We start from the raw sequence: 18,230 nt of genomic DNA, 5'->3' as shown, positions 1-18,230 counted from the left end.
AGAGTTTTGTAAATAATTTTGCTATAAGGTAGAAAGCTCCAGCATAAAAATGTCTTTGTGACTATTGTGAACTGCATTCTTATAGCAGAATCTATTTTTGAGGGATTTGTTACATGAAACAATCTCTTATACTGAAAAAATACGAATAGTTCTGTTCGATTACTTAAATAAGTTGTATTTTCTTTCATTTTCCTGTTCTTCTGATAAGTAAAGAAGTATTGGAAGGCCAATAGCAGTAAATGGTAGAAAACTGTAAGGCAAATAAGTGTGAAATGCAGTAAGATCCTCTTTCCTGTTTGCTCTAGAACCAAGTTGCAATCTGGAATAATTTAAACCATTTTTATCCTAAGGATTTCATTTTAAGTATATGCAAATCCTTCATTGACTGCCCTGCTACACAGGTGTGGTGAAGCCCTGCTGTTACATACTGTAATTGTTTATTTCTAAGTATTAACATTACCAGGTCAAGAGTACTGTAAGTAATTTTCATATTGTTGAGCATATTTCTGAATGCAGACTCTGCTTGTCTGTCCCTCAATTTTCGGGCTGTCCATACATTTCCCACAGGAGACATGTTACAATGAGCTGTGTATACGGACCCTGCACATATGTAATTAGAGGACTGTGCAGTAGCAAATGATATATGCCTGATGTGAGGCTAAGTTACCTCAGATTCTCTCTGAATATTATTGGGCATATGTGTTCAATGTAGAAAAGAAACTAAATCGTTGGTATTTGATCTTTGAAGGGAGTAGTGTTATAAAAGCATTCGTTTTTTCAGTAAAATGCTGAGCTCAATAAGAGCTGACATGAGTCAGTGGTTTTTATATTGGTCTGAACTTTGTATAAAGCACAATGAATGTAATAAAAGAGTATTTTATTACTGCTATAAACCTGCTGGCAAGCAGGGTCAGAGAGTACTTATATATAGCTCCTGTTACAAAAACAAGTCAGTCACCCATCTCATTATTTATCTTTCAGATAGACCAATTTATTTAAAAAAATAATTGTGTTGATATTTAGCTTCTAAGAATATTTTTTGTCTTTTTCTATGATAAGTATTGATAAATACATCTAACATTTCTTTCAGTTAGTATAAAGCTAACTTCTTAGCTTATCACAGTATTCATGACAAAGTTTCTTGCAATGTTCTTTGCATCATATAAGAAGTAGTTTTGCTTGAATAACTGGGCCTGCATGTGGCTGAGCAGACAGAATTTGGTTTTTAGAATGTAATGAAGTGGAATAGACTAATAGACTCGAAACTGCAGCCACGTGCCACCCTTGCAGCAGTAATGTCAGGGGGCAGAAGAGCAGACCTTGAGCTTTGGAGAAAGGCCACAGGCAGGCATCCTTTTGGGTACATATTTATTTACTTTAAAATATATATATGTATATGCATATCCCTCTTTCGCTAAAACAAAAGACTAAGCAATGTCTTCTCTAGTGACGATGCCCATTTGAAACGTGCTACACCTATGCTGGGCTTTCACAGTCATTTCTTTACAACTATGTGTAATTTTTTATATGCATTTACTTTCCAAATGAGCAGTTACAAGTGAAACCATGATCTGTGTTGTGTCTCTATGTCATCCTTTTACTACTGTGTTCCATAGGACTGAAATTCTGGAGTTGTTTAGCATGGAGTGAATCTCTGCTTAATTCTAAGCATTAGGGAAGATGGTTTTAGTGGGCAAAGTGTTCTGCATTTGAAGTCTTACCCTTAACATAGTTCAAGTTTTAGAGTTTTCTTAGTCTATTTGAATTGTCATGTCGGTTCTGTGAGCTATTTTGACTAATTTTGAAGCTCAATTTAGGAGAAATGCTTCTCTTGCAAAGCTTTTCTGCTGGCCATACTGGCCTCTGCTGGTAGTCTGGGAACAAATGCAAAGCATCTCAAAAATGTGAAGCTCTGTGTAAACAGAGATCAAAGGGGGAGCAAGGCAGAATTTTCAGCTAACTTATAAGACAAATTATATGGTGGCTTTTGGTGTTTGGTTGGTTATGAGGCTTTTGCTTACATAATCATCAAGCTTCTCACAGTAATTCACAGTGAAATGGAAAGCAAGTAAAGGTGGTAAAGTTAAAAAAAAAAACACAACCAAAAAACTTCACAACAACAAAACCCACCATTGTTGCTGAAATGTCTTGTATTCTGTGTAATCATGAGCACCAAGTTTTATATTTGTATCCTCAATGATAATTTTCTAACTCTTACATCCATTTTTGATTCTTGTTTTATTTTAACAGAGACTAAGCATGGAGGAAGCAAGAATGGAAAGAAAGAAGGCCTCTCTGGAAGCTCATTTTTCACCTGGTTTATGGTAATTGCTTTGCTGGGAGTTTGGACATCAGTAGCAGTTGTCTGGTTTGAACTTGTAGATTATGAAGAAGTTCTCGGTAAGAATTCTAAATGTTAAGATTTTTTTAATAATGTTATGATATGCATTAAATGAATGTCATTTTATGGTTTTAGATAGACGATATGTCTATTGTAGTGTTTGTAAATTATCTACTTTAAAAGAATAGGCAGTGTGGTTCAAAATATATGTTTTAATGCTGAGCACTATTATGATGTTAAAATGGGGTTCTCATAAAAGGGTATTAACCTCCTGTAGGGATGTCTTTGTAGCATGTATACTGTAGTTAATTTGAGAGGTCAGCTAAATATGCAGTTTGAATTTAAGCTCTCAGAAACTCGCAGCAGTGGTCGAAAGAAGGCAGCTAATGTTAGCTCTGCTCTGATGGACTGTGATGCCTGTAGGGTCAGGACAACTGATCTGTCATCCTCTCACAAGTGAGATGTTGAATGACCTCAGTTTTAAGCTTATGGTGGTGATAATTCTATCTCAATATGACAATTTTAAGACATTACTGTTAATATAATATTTAAGGTTACAAATTAAAATCTCAAATTTCAAGGTGTATGTCTGTAGGTACAGCTGTTTTCCCTGATGTTGTAGGATTCAGCATGCACTTTTGCACTGGTGGCTTTACAAAATTTACAAATCTGTTGGTACATGCCTTTTTTTTTTTTTTTTTAATCTGGACTGGTTTTTTTCAGAAAAAAAAATCTTCTGATTTGAAATTTAACTGGGTCTAGTGATGTAAATAATGTGTTTTGTATTTTTACCATGCATGCAGCCAAAGCAAAGGATTTCCGTTATAACTTGTCAGAGGTCCTACAAGGTAGGATATTAGAGAAATAAACTTGCTTTACAGTCCCTTGGCTGAAAGTTTTGGTTTACTTTATTATGGTTTTAAATTTTTTTTAAGAATTACTTTTCTTGTGCAATGACATGAAGCTCAGCCATTTCTCATCTGTCTCATTCTTCATGGTTTTGAAGATGATATAATTCTTATTTCTAGAGAGTTACATTTTTTCACCAGTCTGCTGTGTTTATCCATAAACAGATATGGCTTCTTTCTAATGTGTTGCTTCCATATTTTTCTATTCTAGACCCAAGTCTGAATTTTTTCTTCCACAAAATTGTTTCCTAATTTTCTAAGTTAGAAGTTCTTTCTAAGTTTTTTCATATTAAGAACTGTATTTAATTTATTTTGATAGCAAGAAAGTTCTACCTCTGTTTAGAGAATGACAAGTGTAGTAAACTGTCAGACTATAAGAACACAAAGTTCTACAAGCTCTGCAGAGTTTGATCATGTTAAAAGTTGTGTATGAATTTTATCAAGCCTATAATTAGATAACTCTCTACTAGTTTGGTGGTCCCAGGATACTTTAAATCCTGGATACCATGCTTCTATGCTTGAAGGAGTGTAGGGGGATGCCCCGACAAAACAGAACTTAATATATGCTGAAAATTCTCTTTTAATAGAAACTGAGTTCTCCTTTTGCATATACTTTGGGCTGATAGAGCTTCAGTTTCAAAAACAAAAATTGAGAAAACTGATTTGTTAGTCTTACATGAAAGGATGGACAACTTTTTTTGTCTGCATGGAAGGTTATACATTGGTGGTAGAATTTGTGAATGGTTTTCCTTTGTCTGGGAAGTAGGCTGCTTACTTTCTGTTAACATGGCACTAAAAACTATATACCTATATAGCTATTTCTTTTCTGAGAATTTAGAATTGCAGGAAACATGTAATCAGAAAACAAATGGCCATTATTTTATGAGTTTTTTATTTTTTCCCCTCAAACATGTTGAATGTTTCTTGTGAACTTAAATTGTATTCTCAGCAAAACATGTCCATGTCATGTTACAGACTTGCTTTAAATCTGCCGGCTGCAAAATCAACGCAGGAAAAAGACAAACTTGTATTTGGTGTCAAGTGCAGGAAATACAGAAAGAAACTTGAAATATTTGTATTATTTCCCAGAAAATTTAAAATGTGGTTAAGAATATTGCAGCTAGATTATTAAAAAACATATGATAACAACCTAACATTGACGGTCAACAATCACACATTGAAAATTGTGCTGGACACAAAAGGCCAAATCCCTAATTGTCTTTTCTTCCTCTCTTTGCACTTCTAGGCAAGCTTGGGATATATGATGCTGATGGAGATGGAGATTTTGATGTGGAAGATGCTAAAGTATTACTAGGTAAGTACAAATACAGGTGGAACAATCTATATGATTTAGTTGGCATGTTCATGTTTTGCTTTTTTATTTTAAGTCAAAACAATATTTCTGGTTCATTTGTTTGTTTTTTCCTAGTTTAAAAACTTAAATTGATTTCATTGTGATGGGTTTTTTCTTTAATGTGAGTTGTAGGATTGGGTGTGTACCTGACAGCAATTTTTGTTATTTTCCTTCTAATATGGAAATGCTAGTGGAAAGCATTTAATCTTACAGGATGATTTTGAAGTTAGGTGGTTGATGCTACTGTACTGAATGTTGAAAGATGGTTGTGATAATCAATAAATTTATCAGATGCAGAACCTAAGATGCTTCTAGGTCTGTCTAGAATGAAAACATTGTTTATGTTAAGCCAGGTCCATTTAAAAATTATTTTAAACGTGCCTTTGTATTTCTCAGATGACTATTTGTGTAGTGTATTTTTTGTATTGTCTTTCCTCTATTCTGAATTCTCCACAAGTCTGTTCTTTTTTTTTTTTTTGCCCTTCAGAAACAGTTTGGCATGAATTTTTCTTCTCTAGCATCAAAACACTGGGTTTAGGCTTCTGTTCCTTGTAATTTGTGAGATGTCTTTCTGCTCACTGTGTATCTTCAAAGGGAAATTTCAATATTTCAATCTCTAGACATGCTTTATGATATTGTTTACTTATATCTTTCAAAGCACTGCCTTTCTTTAGCTTCAGTCAAGCCTTGGATAGATACTTCTTGCATACCTGATTGTAGAAATTTTACTTAAGTTTACTTTTCTTTAGATTTTCTTTACTTGGTTTGTTCAAATTTAAACTTCTACTGAGCATACAAACCTGTAGAATTAAACAAATGAACAAAGATGAACCCCCCAGCACAGTAACTAACACTTGAGCAGAGGACAAAATGGAAAGTATCAAACTAGTCAAAGTTATTGGTAGTACATTAGGATGTTATGGTTTGCTGTTTCAAATTCATACTCCATAAAAATCAGCTTGTCATAATTTTATTTTACCTAATTTTATCTGGAGAAACAAGCAAGTCTTGGGGAGGATGTATATTCATTTGTTTAATCCCTTCATGGTTTATAGAAAACTCATGTAATCAACTGAATCAATTTGCAGTGGTGTGAGTATGGGAGTCCCTCCAAAGAATCTCAGCATTCTGAATGGCTACAGAACTACAGAATGGGTGTTAATTGTAATTGGTGACTAATATAGTACTTGATATAATTATAATCCTAATCTTCCTCTGTCTGTTATGTAGTGTATAGAAACTGGATATCCTTTTCTTGACAGTCTTATACAGGCAGAAACATTCTGCTGCTTTGTTCCATCTCTGTTTTATGCAGCCTGATATAGCTGGGAGTTCTGCCAGTACATGAAAGTGTTTCTATTCTAAGCTTGTCTTATCATGCATTCAAACCTTGTACTTCAAATGTGACCTTAAAAGGTCACAGATCAAAATTTATTTTTATTATTTTTGAAAAGTTGCTTAGAAATTGGATTTATTTTCATTTAAATTTGAGAATAATTTTGCAGTATGAAATAAATTATACATTTTCAAGTTTTGTGACACAAAAAATTATGAATATAAAAAGATATTTTTTCCAATAACAAGCATGTTATATTATTAACTGAACTTCCCTGTAAGTTACTGTGCTTGTTTACATTTAAAATTTAATATAAAATAAAAAATGAGCACCACAATGCAGACTGAAATTATTTCATTGATGCAGAAACTGGAAAACTGGATTCCCACTTGAGGAATTTGTCTTCCAGAATTAAGTCATTGTAGTAAAGGAAACTGAATAGTAAGCCTACTTTATGAATATTGAGTGCAAAGCTCCTTTTATTTGTGAGGATTTTGTTAGGAAGGCTTATTACTTTCTGGGATTTTTTTCTGGGTCAGGCTGCCATAACAGTAAGTGGTTTCTACAGTACAGAAGGAGTTACTGCAGTTTGGTGTTTAATGATAGGAATTCATATGTTTTTTTCTCCTCCGTTCTTTAGCTATTACAGCACTAGTACTGTGTATTGAAGTTGTGATATGTACAGTGGTTTAATGTTGTCCACTTCCATAAGTTTTAGTTTTCACTACAGATTTCAAGATTGAATTTCATATTAATGGTAAATATATTTTAAGTTTAAATTAATTTAATTAACATTTTGAGAGATACTTCTACCAGCATGGGTTTAATTTGTATTTTAAATAATGTTTAATAGTTTTCTATACTACTTGGCCATACCTAAATAGAATAAATAATATTTATTATTTTATTTCTTGTTTGTCTAAGGTATGATAGGATCTGTCTTTTTTATTTGTTGGAATCAAAGTGGGTTTCATGATTAGGCTCTCTTGAGGGATTTGAGTAATTTTCAAAAGGATGTGCAAGAAGTTTGTTCTTCCCCTCTTCCCCTACTCCTCATGTAAGAGAAGTTCAAAAACCAAACTGCCTACACCCTTACAGTCAACCAACCCCAAGTAATTATGGAGTATTGTAGCATTTATTAAAAAATTATCTGTGGTGGAAATGTGGAAATGTGAACTTTTTGAAGCTAACCTGCCATTATTTTTCAGAGTTTGTCTTTTTCACAGATATTTCTGACATTCTGTTTACAGCATTCCTTCTGGTAATGGGAAGAGAGGCTTTGTACTCTGCTCCTTTGGGGGCTGCTTTTTGCAGTACTTTGCTTCCCAGTTTTTGTCCACTTCACTCTGATTGCTCTCGGAAGGGTGTTATTCTTAGGGGGAGTGCTACACATCTGACCTTGCTTTAAATCAGTACAGTGCAGCAGTGTCTTTAGTGGTATTACCAAAAAAATAGCATGTGTAGGGGTACCAATGTCTGTTATAATAGTCACTTTGGAGCCAAGCTGTTTCTTGTACTTCTGTCCCTTTTAACAAGCAACAATATCCTGAGAAATTGAGTAGTTAGTACAGTTTTGAAACTACAGCTACAGAAAACAAACCTTTTATTGTTCTTGTGCGTTTAGTTCAGAGTAGTCCAGTTATGCAGAAAATGGCAAAACCCCATCCTCATGTGGCAGCAGTCAAATTGTAATAAGCAGTAGAATCCAAGTAAGAAATGTTATTTTCCATTGTTTCACCCACATTAGAAAAATATATTTGCAGGCAGTCACACTGAGATTGCATGTTCAAAAAAATCTGTAGTCAGGTAATAGGTGTTAAAATAATGCTTTTGCACTGTTCAGCTGTTTAGGATAAGTTTCATGCTCTTTCCTATTTTTCTCGTGTTCTGCTGTAGCACTTTCAAATATTAAAGGTTGGCTTGTGCTCGTTTTCCTAAGAAGAGGTGTTTACAGGAGAAGAAAGGCTTTGTCTTGTTAAATGCATGTAGGGAAGTCTTCTGCCCTACTGCTTGTGGTAACTATTGAACAGACAAATATTTTGACTCCTTTCTTCACTTGGATTTAAATTGTCATGTTAAGACTTCTGTTGAAATAAAATAGTTATATCTTTTGAGTCCCTGCTTTTGTAGGGTATGGGTGCTCTGTTTTGGTCGCTGTTTTCAGATACTTGTTACGATGCTTTTGTGAGCGTATCAGTTATTACTTTGAAAAGCAATTCTTCTTGATTATGGGGGTGAATGAAGATGAAAAACAGAGTATTAATCAGTTGGCATTTTTTTCTGTACTCTTTCTTGGAAAGCAAGCTAAACGTACAAAATCCTGGGTTTTTTCTTTAACTCAGGGTGAAGTGTTGCCTGAGGGTTTTTTGGGTTTTGTTATTGGGTTTATTTTGTTAAATTCAAAGGCTTTATCTTCATCTTGGATATTTTTTGCAAAGAATTGTAAACAAAAGGTTTAGGGTTTTTGTTTGTTTTTTTTTTGACAAAGACTGTAAGACATATTCTTCCAATTTCTGTGGTTCCTTTTGGAGTCCTAATATATTCAAAGAAAATATGCTTCTGTACTCAGTTTTATAAATGTAATTGCCCAAAAGTCTTATTTTTGACTTTGTGCAATAACAGGGGCATCTGTATGATTCTATATGTGTCTACCAAAATGACTTCTGGAGGTCTTTTGGGAGTAGTGTGTTGTTTTGTTTTTTTTCTTTTGTTGGATTTTTTTGGTTTTTTCCCCCATTTTGTTTTTATATGAGATTCTGACAGGCTAGAATGACACAAGTATTAATTCTGCATTCATAACTTAGATTGTATTTTAGGATTTTTAGATTCAAGTTTCCATTCTTATATTGAGATTTTGTTCTTCAATAAATATCCTTACTTCCGTTTATGTCTTTATATCTTGTATTATCCAAATTTTGAAAACAAATTAGAATAATTGAGTACTGTGCATAAAGTTGTTCATAAAATTTAATTTTTATAGAACTAAGCCATGGAAGAAGTTGGAGAGGGATATTTATAATACCTTGATTGCCTCCTGGATTCAATCTGTCATTTTTAAACCTTTGGGCTATCCAGTGAAAAGTTAAAGAGAATGGCTGGTCACTCAAGTAGAGGTTCTGGACATCCAGGTACAAGGATGTGGAATATCATGGACTTGGAAGTTTCTTCAGAATTATCATTGATAATTTCACTATGTGCTGTAAGAAAAACATGTTGAAATGTGTTAAATGTCTCTGCCATGAACTTCTCTATCTTGAATGTGTCATTAACCTGCATCTAATATTGCTTTGTAATCTGCATGTGCAACACGTTCACTTAATTTTATGTTTCAACAATCTGTCTTCACCTTTAGCTCACTTTTCTGCTTGTCTTTTCAAAACAAATGAAGGTTTGTTCTGGTTAGAAGTCAGGGAAATTCTTCCCTCTGCAGCTTTAAAGCCTACCAGTGATTGTTTTTTGTTGCCTGGTCATTCTGTTGTGCTTTTCCTAGAATGGAAAATTTGAAATGTTATTTAGTAACAACTGTAAAACAGCGATTTTAATTTAAAAAACCCAAACAAACTAGGCAAGACCTCGCCAAAAATAGGAGAGGGAAAAAGCAAGTAGCTGTGGCTTACTTGCACTTTAGAAATGCCATTTAGATCAGTAGGTCTTGTAACATAAAATAATAACTTCTAATATTAGGGTCTTTAGCAGTGATGAGCTCACTCTTTACTGTTCCGGCCTTCTCTCCTTTAGCTCTTTATCATGCTTTAGATTTTCTATATAACAAAACATATACCCTGTATTGGCTACCAACTCATTTTTATCTGATGTTCTGTATATCCTCAGATGTGGAAATAATTCCCGAGGATCAAGTGCATCATATAGAAATCTATCATAGAAAAATATGGTTGAGAAACATGTTAAAAAAATACAAAGCAAACAAACTGCAAATCCAGCAATTAGAATCCTCACTTCTAAGCAAAATCAAAATTCTGCATGGATAAGAATGTTATCCTTAGCAGTGTGTCTGTGATGAGTTTGTTTATATACTCTTTGCTTTTAAATGTTATTCTCGGCCATTAGTTGCAAGCTCTCAAAATTGAACATAATAGTTTAAAAAATAATAAAAACAAATTAAGTGATTTTAAAGCAGTAATAGATAATTGATAAAAAATTGTCTAAAGGTGAATGCTGTGACAGAAAACGTAAATATAAAATGGGTTTAGTTTTAGGACTAGGAAGAAAGGAAAGCAAAACTATTGCCATTTCTTCTTTTTTTAATTTTTTTTTTAGTAAGATTCTGGCAAAATATTTTGCATGCTTATTGCCCAAATTATAGTCTCTATTGGAAAGATTAAACTTTCTTAACATCCTTCTATTTCCTAGTTAGCATTCCTGTAAAGACTTCGGTCTATGACAAGAGATGTCTTTCACAGATCCTCCTTTAACAGTTTCCTCTTTCCACCTAACTACTGTCTCTTTTTTCCCCTTCCCTCTCTCTCTCTTTCCTCTATTCTTGTATAGGCCTGACCAAAGATGGCAGTAATGAAAATATTGATTCCCTTGAGGAAGTCCTTAATATTTTAGCAGAGGAAAGCTCTGATTGGTTTTATGGCTTTCTCTCATTTCTCTATGATGTATTGACTCCTTTTGAAATACTAGAAGAAGAAGAGAGCGAAGCTGCAGATGATGTTGATGGTACGTCACAGAATGAAGGGGTTCAGGGAAAAAAGACTTGTGTTATTTTGGATTTACAGAACCAGTGACTGAAAGACTAATTTGATTGGCTTTTGAAAATGTCCATGAAATCATCAACCTTAATATAGCAAGAATTTATGGCATTGAGGGGAACCTCTCAAATGGACACTCTAAAGATTGAACTCAAGTTAGCCATGCAATGCTGTTTCAGTAGTTGAAAGCCTTTCAATAATTTTTCCATTTTTGTGATAGGATGGCAAGTATTATGCAGGTGTGTAAATATGTAGAATAAAATGTGTATCTGTGGATGTGTAGTTGGTTTCTGTATGTGCTTCAATTTGTGCATTTTGTGCACAAAACTTACAAAGCTTAAGTGTAATAATCTTTACTGTTAACACTATAACATTTGTCTTTCTAGCAAACATTAACTGAAGCATTTTGTAACAGCCTTGATTATTAAAGTATTCTAGCATGACTGCATTTTGTAAATACATATTTTTATGTTAATCCTTAATATAGTCATGACAATGATAATTCTCTTGTGAAATATAATTTTAATAAATAACGTATTTTGTGATTCACTGGTTTTGCAGATAGGTTCTTTTTACTTGTTCGAAGAAAAGCACTTATTTATAAGTGCTTGAAAATTCTACAGAAACGTTTATTTCTAAGTTAGCTAATATCATGTATTCAGAAGCTACATGTCATATGGTCTATTCCTGCTGATTTGTCTGTTTTCAAACTAAATCTTCAGTCATTTCTTTAATATGACAATCACATCACAAGGGCTGTTCCAGATTTCTTTTAGTTTTTAAGGTGGGCCTTCTGTGGAAGTGGGAAGCTATGATTATGTATTTCTACTGTAATACTGAATATATTAAAGACTAATTGAAAATTAGAATTTAATGTCTTATATTCCTTGAGAAATTGAAGTATTTAATGTAGTTTTGCAGATTTAAATATTTTTCTTGTGGAACTCTTTTATGGCAGTTGTTCCAGAAGTACTTTCCGTGTATGTGAATTCTGTCTGCTATCATGAAGTTACTGGTATAGAAAGGGCAGTTTATAATTGTGTCCTGCAGTTTATATCAGGTATCAAAAGCTGCAACTGAGCTGTCCTTTTAAAATACAAATAATGTACTAAAACTGCTATTAAAATTGTATTTTGTAATACCTGCTTTGCTGAAGGTTGTATTGGTTTCCTATGTGAAGTTGATACCCAAGTTTAAACACTAGTAGTTGCAGGCTGAAATTTTAACTTCTTTTTAAAATAAATAAAATTTCACATCCTTTGGCATGCCATTTTTAAAGCAATTTAACATGCCTGTTTGAAAAAACTTCCTCTAGATCATCCAATTCAGAGTACTATATAATCTTTTAAAAGTAATAAATATGTGCCAGTGTTAAGCAAGTGAAGTATTGTGATGGGTTTATGAATTAAATAGAGCCATGAGAGCATTGGTTGCATTTTCTTCCAAATATTTGGAGATTAGGATATAAGAAAGCTAACAACATATAAATTTAATGGTTTTTAAAACAAGATATATGAAGTGTAAGGCAAAGAAAATAAACAAATAAACCCTTTAACATTATAAAAATAAATGCTAGTAGATCTGGAATATTACTCAAGCAATTGTTAGCAAGTGCAAGAAACTTAGAGTGTCTGAGATGTAAGCTTGGGTTGTTTTGTTTTGTGTGAGAATTTTTTAAATCTTAATTTAGAAGAAGAATTTCTTCTTAATTAAAAGAATATTTGAAATAGAAATAAGAGTTTCATCACTGTTTTGGGATAATAATACCTCTCAATGTGAGTTAAAAAATTGTCATGGAACATTGAATTCTATTGTAGATGCTTCAGCAATGGAACTAGATAGCCAAAAAGAGAAGGGGGAAACATTTGCTATGAGAATTCTGTATTATGAATTTTGTAGAAAATTTTTAAAAAATTAGTTGATAAACTGGAAATTTTTCAGGTGAAATTGAGGTGGATTGCTTGAACCACAAGAAAGCTGCAGGCACTGAGATAGGTGATCAATAAACAGTGAATTAGTTTAATGTGGGCTGCAGATATGAAAGGTGGGCAACAGTTCTGATTCAATATCATGCAACTTCCTTGTTGGTTTTATTAAGTGTATAGGCATCTGCTCAGAAACAATTATAGTGGGAATGAAGAATTTGTCAGGGGAGAAGGGGTGAGAGGTGGTTGCAAAGATCTAGTATAGGCAAATATCTTTGTAGGGTACTTCCTTTCTGGAAAGGTCTTCTCAGAAGTGTTCAGTCTTGCCTGGGGTTGTTCCAGTTGAGTTAACAATTGAACCCTCACCCATGGTTCTCTGTGGAAGTTTGGGATAGAGGAGTTTGGTTTTCTCTTACTGCTTGGCTAATAAGGATTTAGTTGAATATTTAATTATATTTGCATGACAGGCTTTTTTGTTTGTTTGTTCATTTGTTTTAAAAAAGGCATTCAAATGCAAAAAACGTTAATCTGAGTATGATGTGCAAATAAGCAAAGAAAACTGAACAGTATCTCAATTTGCTTGTGAGTCTGCCCAAATAGTTTGAAATTAGTTGAGGAACTTGAAAACTAGATTTTTAATTTGATTGTTTGTGACTATAAAAATACAGTCACTAATTTTTTTAAAGTATTTTAAAAGTGTGGGTTGAAAGCTGTGATGTTTTGCCTTCTATTATGTTAGAATAGTTATTTTGGAGAGCAAGGCTGCTGCTTTCTCCTGCAGTTTCTGGTTTGAGAATTTAAAACAGGAGAAAATTAGTAGCAAACAATGGTTTTGTGTGGAAAATATATTGTTTAAGATAGGAACTTGCTGGGTTTTATACTTAGCAAGGAATGAAACTTTACTGATTCTATATTAAATTGGACATGCAGGTTTCATTAGATACCCTCCTCTTCCTTAGAGTTAATTTATATTAAGTTTTCAGAATGCCAGAAATAAAGAACTGTGACTAAAATTGTAGTCTTCCAGTTTGTCCAGCTTTTTTAGAAATCTGTGGACTGTTTTACTTTGTCATTTGTTGGTAAATGTTTGATGTTTTAATTGCCAGTCTTCAAACAAAATACTGCATTAACCTTCGTAGCAAAGCTTTTGCTTGCTTTCTTATGATACTAATCAAAATAGATTTTTAAGGGTATAAACCCTTAATACCCATACATCTGAAATGGCTGAAAACTTTTGGAAGCTTTGAACCCCTGATTTCTGTGACCACCTTCAGCAGTATTTAATTTGAAGGTAAAAGAGTGTTATATGGCAGAGAGAAACCATAATGCTCATAATGTATAGAATAACTTTGAATTGAGGAGAATAAAGAGTACAGAGATTGTTTACATATCTGTTAAAATTTTTATTGGAAAATTTTTTGTCAGTATTTCCCCCCGCCCCCTTAAAAAAATTCATTAATAGTTAGCCTCTATTGACTGGCTATAGAAGAAATCATATTTTCATACCTGTTATTGGTATAGGTTGCATTTAGATGGCAGCATGGAAGAAGAATATATTGAAGCATGAGAAAGATTTAATTTCATTTCATGGTCAGATGGGAGAGGTAAAACCCACCTGTGTTGTAAATGTAATTTGGGAGCTGGGGAAAGCTGCTGTGTGCAGGTCAGTCATTTTGCAGAGATGTGTTACTGTGTTCCCTGTTTGGTTTCCATCAGATAAGCAGCTATGGTAATGATGTCATGGTAGCATGAAATACATTAAGTATTGTCTTCCTCATGATCAGTTAGGATGTGTGTCTCAAGATGAGGCTAATAAAGGTTTTGCTTGTTGGATTCTTACGTCTGCTCACATACAGGATGCAGCATAAACACACCCGTGACTTCAGGGAAAAAAAATGCTTTCTGCCACCTCTATCTGATCTGGATTTTTCTTCTGACATTAGGCAGTTGAATAAGCAAGAGATATTAAAGCAACGTGTGGAGAATATACTGAAGTTTGGTGTTTTGTTGTTTGAGGGGTTTTCATGCTAGTTGTATGAATGTAAAACTCTTGCAGTTGGAGAGTTACAGGCTTTGGTAAGACAAGCATTCTGAGCTCAGTTAAAGGTAAGTGGATGTTAGCTTTCTGTTAGTAAACTAATTTTGTTTAGCAGATGACCTTTTGTATCTAATATACTATATTATAAATGCACAGTCATAGTAATAATTATGTGCAGGGGGATATACAAGCAATCAGTTTTTTCTGACTTGCAGTTCTTCTGGAAAAGGAAAATAAAATGAGAGAAAAAATGTTAATAATGATTTTGGCTTATAGATCTGTATTTCCTCTTTTGGTACTGCAATTTTAACATCTTTTGCTAATTTTTTGTGTGGCTAAAGAGGTTCTTGATGCAACATCATAAACTAAGGCAAGAGTCTGAACACCAGCCCTAGTGGTCTAAAACTTGACACTTAATATTCTGTTATCCAGGGTTTGCATTAATTACAGAAGGATAGCAAGTGCTGTCAGCTGTTTAGTGCTAACCTGGCCCATGTGCTTTCTGCAGTAAATGCAAAGTAGCCTCTCCCTTTTTCACATCTAAGTGAATAAACCACCTTAATTGGCTTACATTTATTTCCTGGTGCTGCAGGTTAAAAGTGTTTATGCAGGTAGAGGTTGTGGAGAAATTGACTTAGAGGATATTTTTCACATGGCAAAGCTTTTTGTCTAGCAAGGCTATTAAAGTTTTCAGGATTATTAAGTGAATAAAATAGTATTTGCACATGCCAGGTTTCTCAATATGAGAATGTTTTTTGTCAACATCTGGGAAACTGCTCAAAAATGGAGAGCCTTTTGCCTATTATTTTTGTTTTGCAATGCTTATCTTTCTAAATAAAAATAGTATTTATATATATTTTTTCTGATGCTCAAGTTCTAAATCTCTGGTCTTACTTGGGGGTTGTTTGTGGATAATGTTCTTGAAGGTTTTTATGGGGAAAAATAGAGGGAATGGCTGGACTTTGTTGCAGATTAAGAATGCATTGTAGTCTTCCTGAGCTTCAAAAGGTTAGTTAAGATACCAAGCTGACCACCTTTAAGCACTGTATGAAAATAACCACTTTGAGAGGAGTATTTAATTTATAGAATGGCTATTTGAAGGAGTTATTTTAAAAATATTTTAAACTTGTCCACCTATGTTAATTTTGAACTTAACTTTTTAATTAACTCCAAGTAGTAGCCATTTCTGACCTTCCATTATACTCACATTTGATGTTATAAATTGTGTATTTTCTTCTTGCACTGCCAGCATTGGACATTTATAATGTGGGATGAAATGGAAAAAAAAGAAGGAGCTTTAAAACTAGCTCAAAACAAGTGTGAAGACACTTGCATTGGACTTTAGAATAAGAGTCCACAAGTTCAACTACATGTTTTATAGAATTCTGGACATTTGTTTGTGTGTCTCCGTGCTGTAAGAGCCTAAGTCTTGGATGAATTCCCTTAGGTGCCAGGTTTTGTCACATGCCCTGGACATTGCTATCTTGGAAAACCGGGTTTGCACCCATCTTGCTTCAGCATAATTGGGGCAGACAAGTAAGACTTCCCTGTGCTGTAGGGATTTCCCCTTGTAGGGATCATGTCCAGGTGGGAACCACGATGCAGCAGGGTTTCGGTCTTGTGATTATTGCATAATACCAGTGTTTTAAAATATATTATTTTACATATTTCTCTTGTGAACAGGTCTATTAAGATGTTAAAGGTTATGTGATTTATACAGTTATGTCATGAATTGATAATTTGCTGAGAACTTTAGTGCTGTTCATTGCATAAAAGCAGATTGAAACAAAATTACTACTTGTGTGAATGGTTAACAAGTGGAATAGCAGTAATCAGTAACAAGCTATTTTGTAATCTTTCAACCCAGTGAATATATGTTTATTTTAAAATATGTTGAAATATCTCTATGATAATTTTTATGTATACTGATACTTGTAAAATTTTACAGTTTTCTTTGTCAACACATGCTTTTAAGAGTATCTTAAAATATCCAGTAATGTTTAATTTTAATATGAAAAGTGGGGAGGAGCTGTAAATTTAAGTATGGCTTTTGTGCAACTTTTCTGTATACCTTTTATTGTTTATATTTTCATTGATGATGTAAATGAAAGTTGGAGTCTATTTTTCCTTTTATATGAAAAAAAAAAGTTAACTTATTCTTCCATACACTGCGTAAAAATAGTAAGACCGAATAATGATTTTAGTCAAGTTAGCGCTCTGGACTTCAGCAGTGATGGTAATCTATGAGGGAAGAGCTTGAAAAGACTCATATCCCAGGTATGAATTTGTAAGGAAATTAATCTAAAGCCTGTATTTTCACTGATTAACCTTTTTTAAAACAATTTTGGCCATAATGTCAACACTTGATATTTTGAAAGTATGCAGTATAAAAGTTAGATGCAAGGTGATTACAATGACTTTACATTTAAATTCTTTAATTTTATGATTTCATTTTTTAGTATAGACTATCAGAGTATTGTTTGTTTTTTCAGATTAAATGTTGATATATGACACAGTTTAGGTAGATACTGTTTTCTGAAAACCTAAGCTCATGGTGCAGATGTTCAGTGTAGGTGTTTTGTATGTCTGAATGAGAAGCCTAGTGTTGAGACATGGGAATACCTCTTCTTGTTTAATAAGATTAGGTATGAGTTTAAAAATACCTAGTTGCTGTATCTTTTCAGCTTTTATTTCTAGTTGGCTTTTAGATAGCAATTTACATGATTTTTGTGGTTAAAATTGCTGTTTGTGGGATTTAAGTCTTAATGTGCAGCATCATGATAGTGGTAATCCAGTCTCTTTTAATGGTATTAAAAAGATGAAGCTAAATATTATGCGTATATTTGGAAAGGCTTTTGCCTTCATGCCTCTTGTGGTACTAGCTATAAAGTACAATCAAGAGGCTGACTGCTCTCAGTTTGTTGGCTACAATGGTAAAAGACTAACAGTCTTAAGGGGTCTGAAGTAATGCAGTTAAGTATTTTAACCCTGATGAACTGGTAACTGCTTTTCAGACCTGAGCAATACCTTTGCCAAAACATTTCTTTTCCTTTGGATAAAGAAACATATGTTGTAATTTATTGTAATAAAACAGTTTATATACTCTGCAATACCTGTGTACTTGAAGGCCTTTTGACTTAACATGTTTATAAAATATTTATAAAATTTTATAGAAACATAAGTTAGTGCATTTGAGAGGGAACTGGCAAATACTTTGCAGAGAAATCAGAGGAGGTGTTGGTATAATTATGTGGCAGCAGTTGTCTGGAGAGAGCTGAGCAATCTCCAAGCTCAGATGCTCCACCAGTAGCATCTGGTAATGTGGTGCTTTTCTTTGGTTAGTCTTTCACGTCAGTACTTCTGATGGTCCTGCAACTGAAGTTGCTTTATTTTTAATGAGTTATTATTTTGTATTTTTTTCCGTAGCATTGTAGTGTGCTATGTAAAGTAAACTATTTACATAACATGACAGGTTGGAAAATTTAATGTCAAGTTTATTAAATATCACAAATATGCTCATAACCTATTTCCATTTTGCAACTAATTAGGTGAGGAGCCAGGAGGGGTAGCCAAGAAAAAAACTAAACTCAAAGGTATTTTTAATGTTCTTTTT

The 18,230-nt window shown here is 33.4% G+C and overlaps 1 protein-coding gene across 9 annotated transcripts in view; it reads left to right on the top strand.

Annotated features, from left to right (window-relative positions):
- The window catches only part of ASPH (aspartate beta-hydroxylase), a 114,860-nt gene that overhangs the window by 14,467 nt on the left and 82,163 nt on the right, over positions 1-18,230 (top strand). For 5 of the 9 annotated variants that reach the window (XM_064387338.1, XM_064387322.1, XM_064387315.1 and 2 more), the window contains exons 2-4: positions 2,251-2,400; positions 3,145-3,189; positions 4,496-4,564. In XM_064387338.1, the coding sequence (XP_064243408.1) occupies positions 2,251-2,400; positions 3,145-3,189; positions 4,496-4,564 (264 nt within the window). Of the gene's footprint in view, positions 1-2,250; positions 2,401-3,144; positions 3,190-4,495; positions 4,565-10,448; positions 11,524-18,230 lie in introns of those variants that run through there. The other 4 variants (XM_064387346.1, XM_064387331.1, XM_064387353.1 and 1 more) reach the window with 2 other exon arrangements.

Source organism: Passer domesticus, chromosome 1, assembly GCF_036417665.1.
Source record: "Passer domesticus isolate bPasDom1 chromosome 1, bPasDom1.hap1, whole genome shotgun sequence".
Taxonomy (NCBI): Eukaryota; Metazoa; Chordata; class Aves; order Passeriformes; family Passeridae; genus Passer; species Passer domesticus.
The sequence above is the reverse complement of the archived record's forward strand: the minus strand, read 5'-3'. Positions and strand labels throughout refer to the sequence as shown.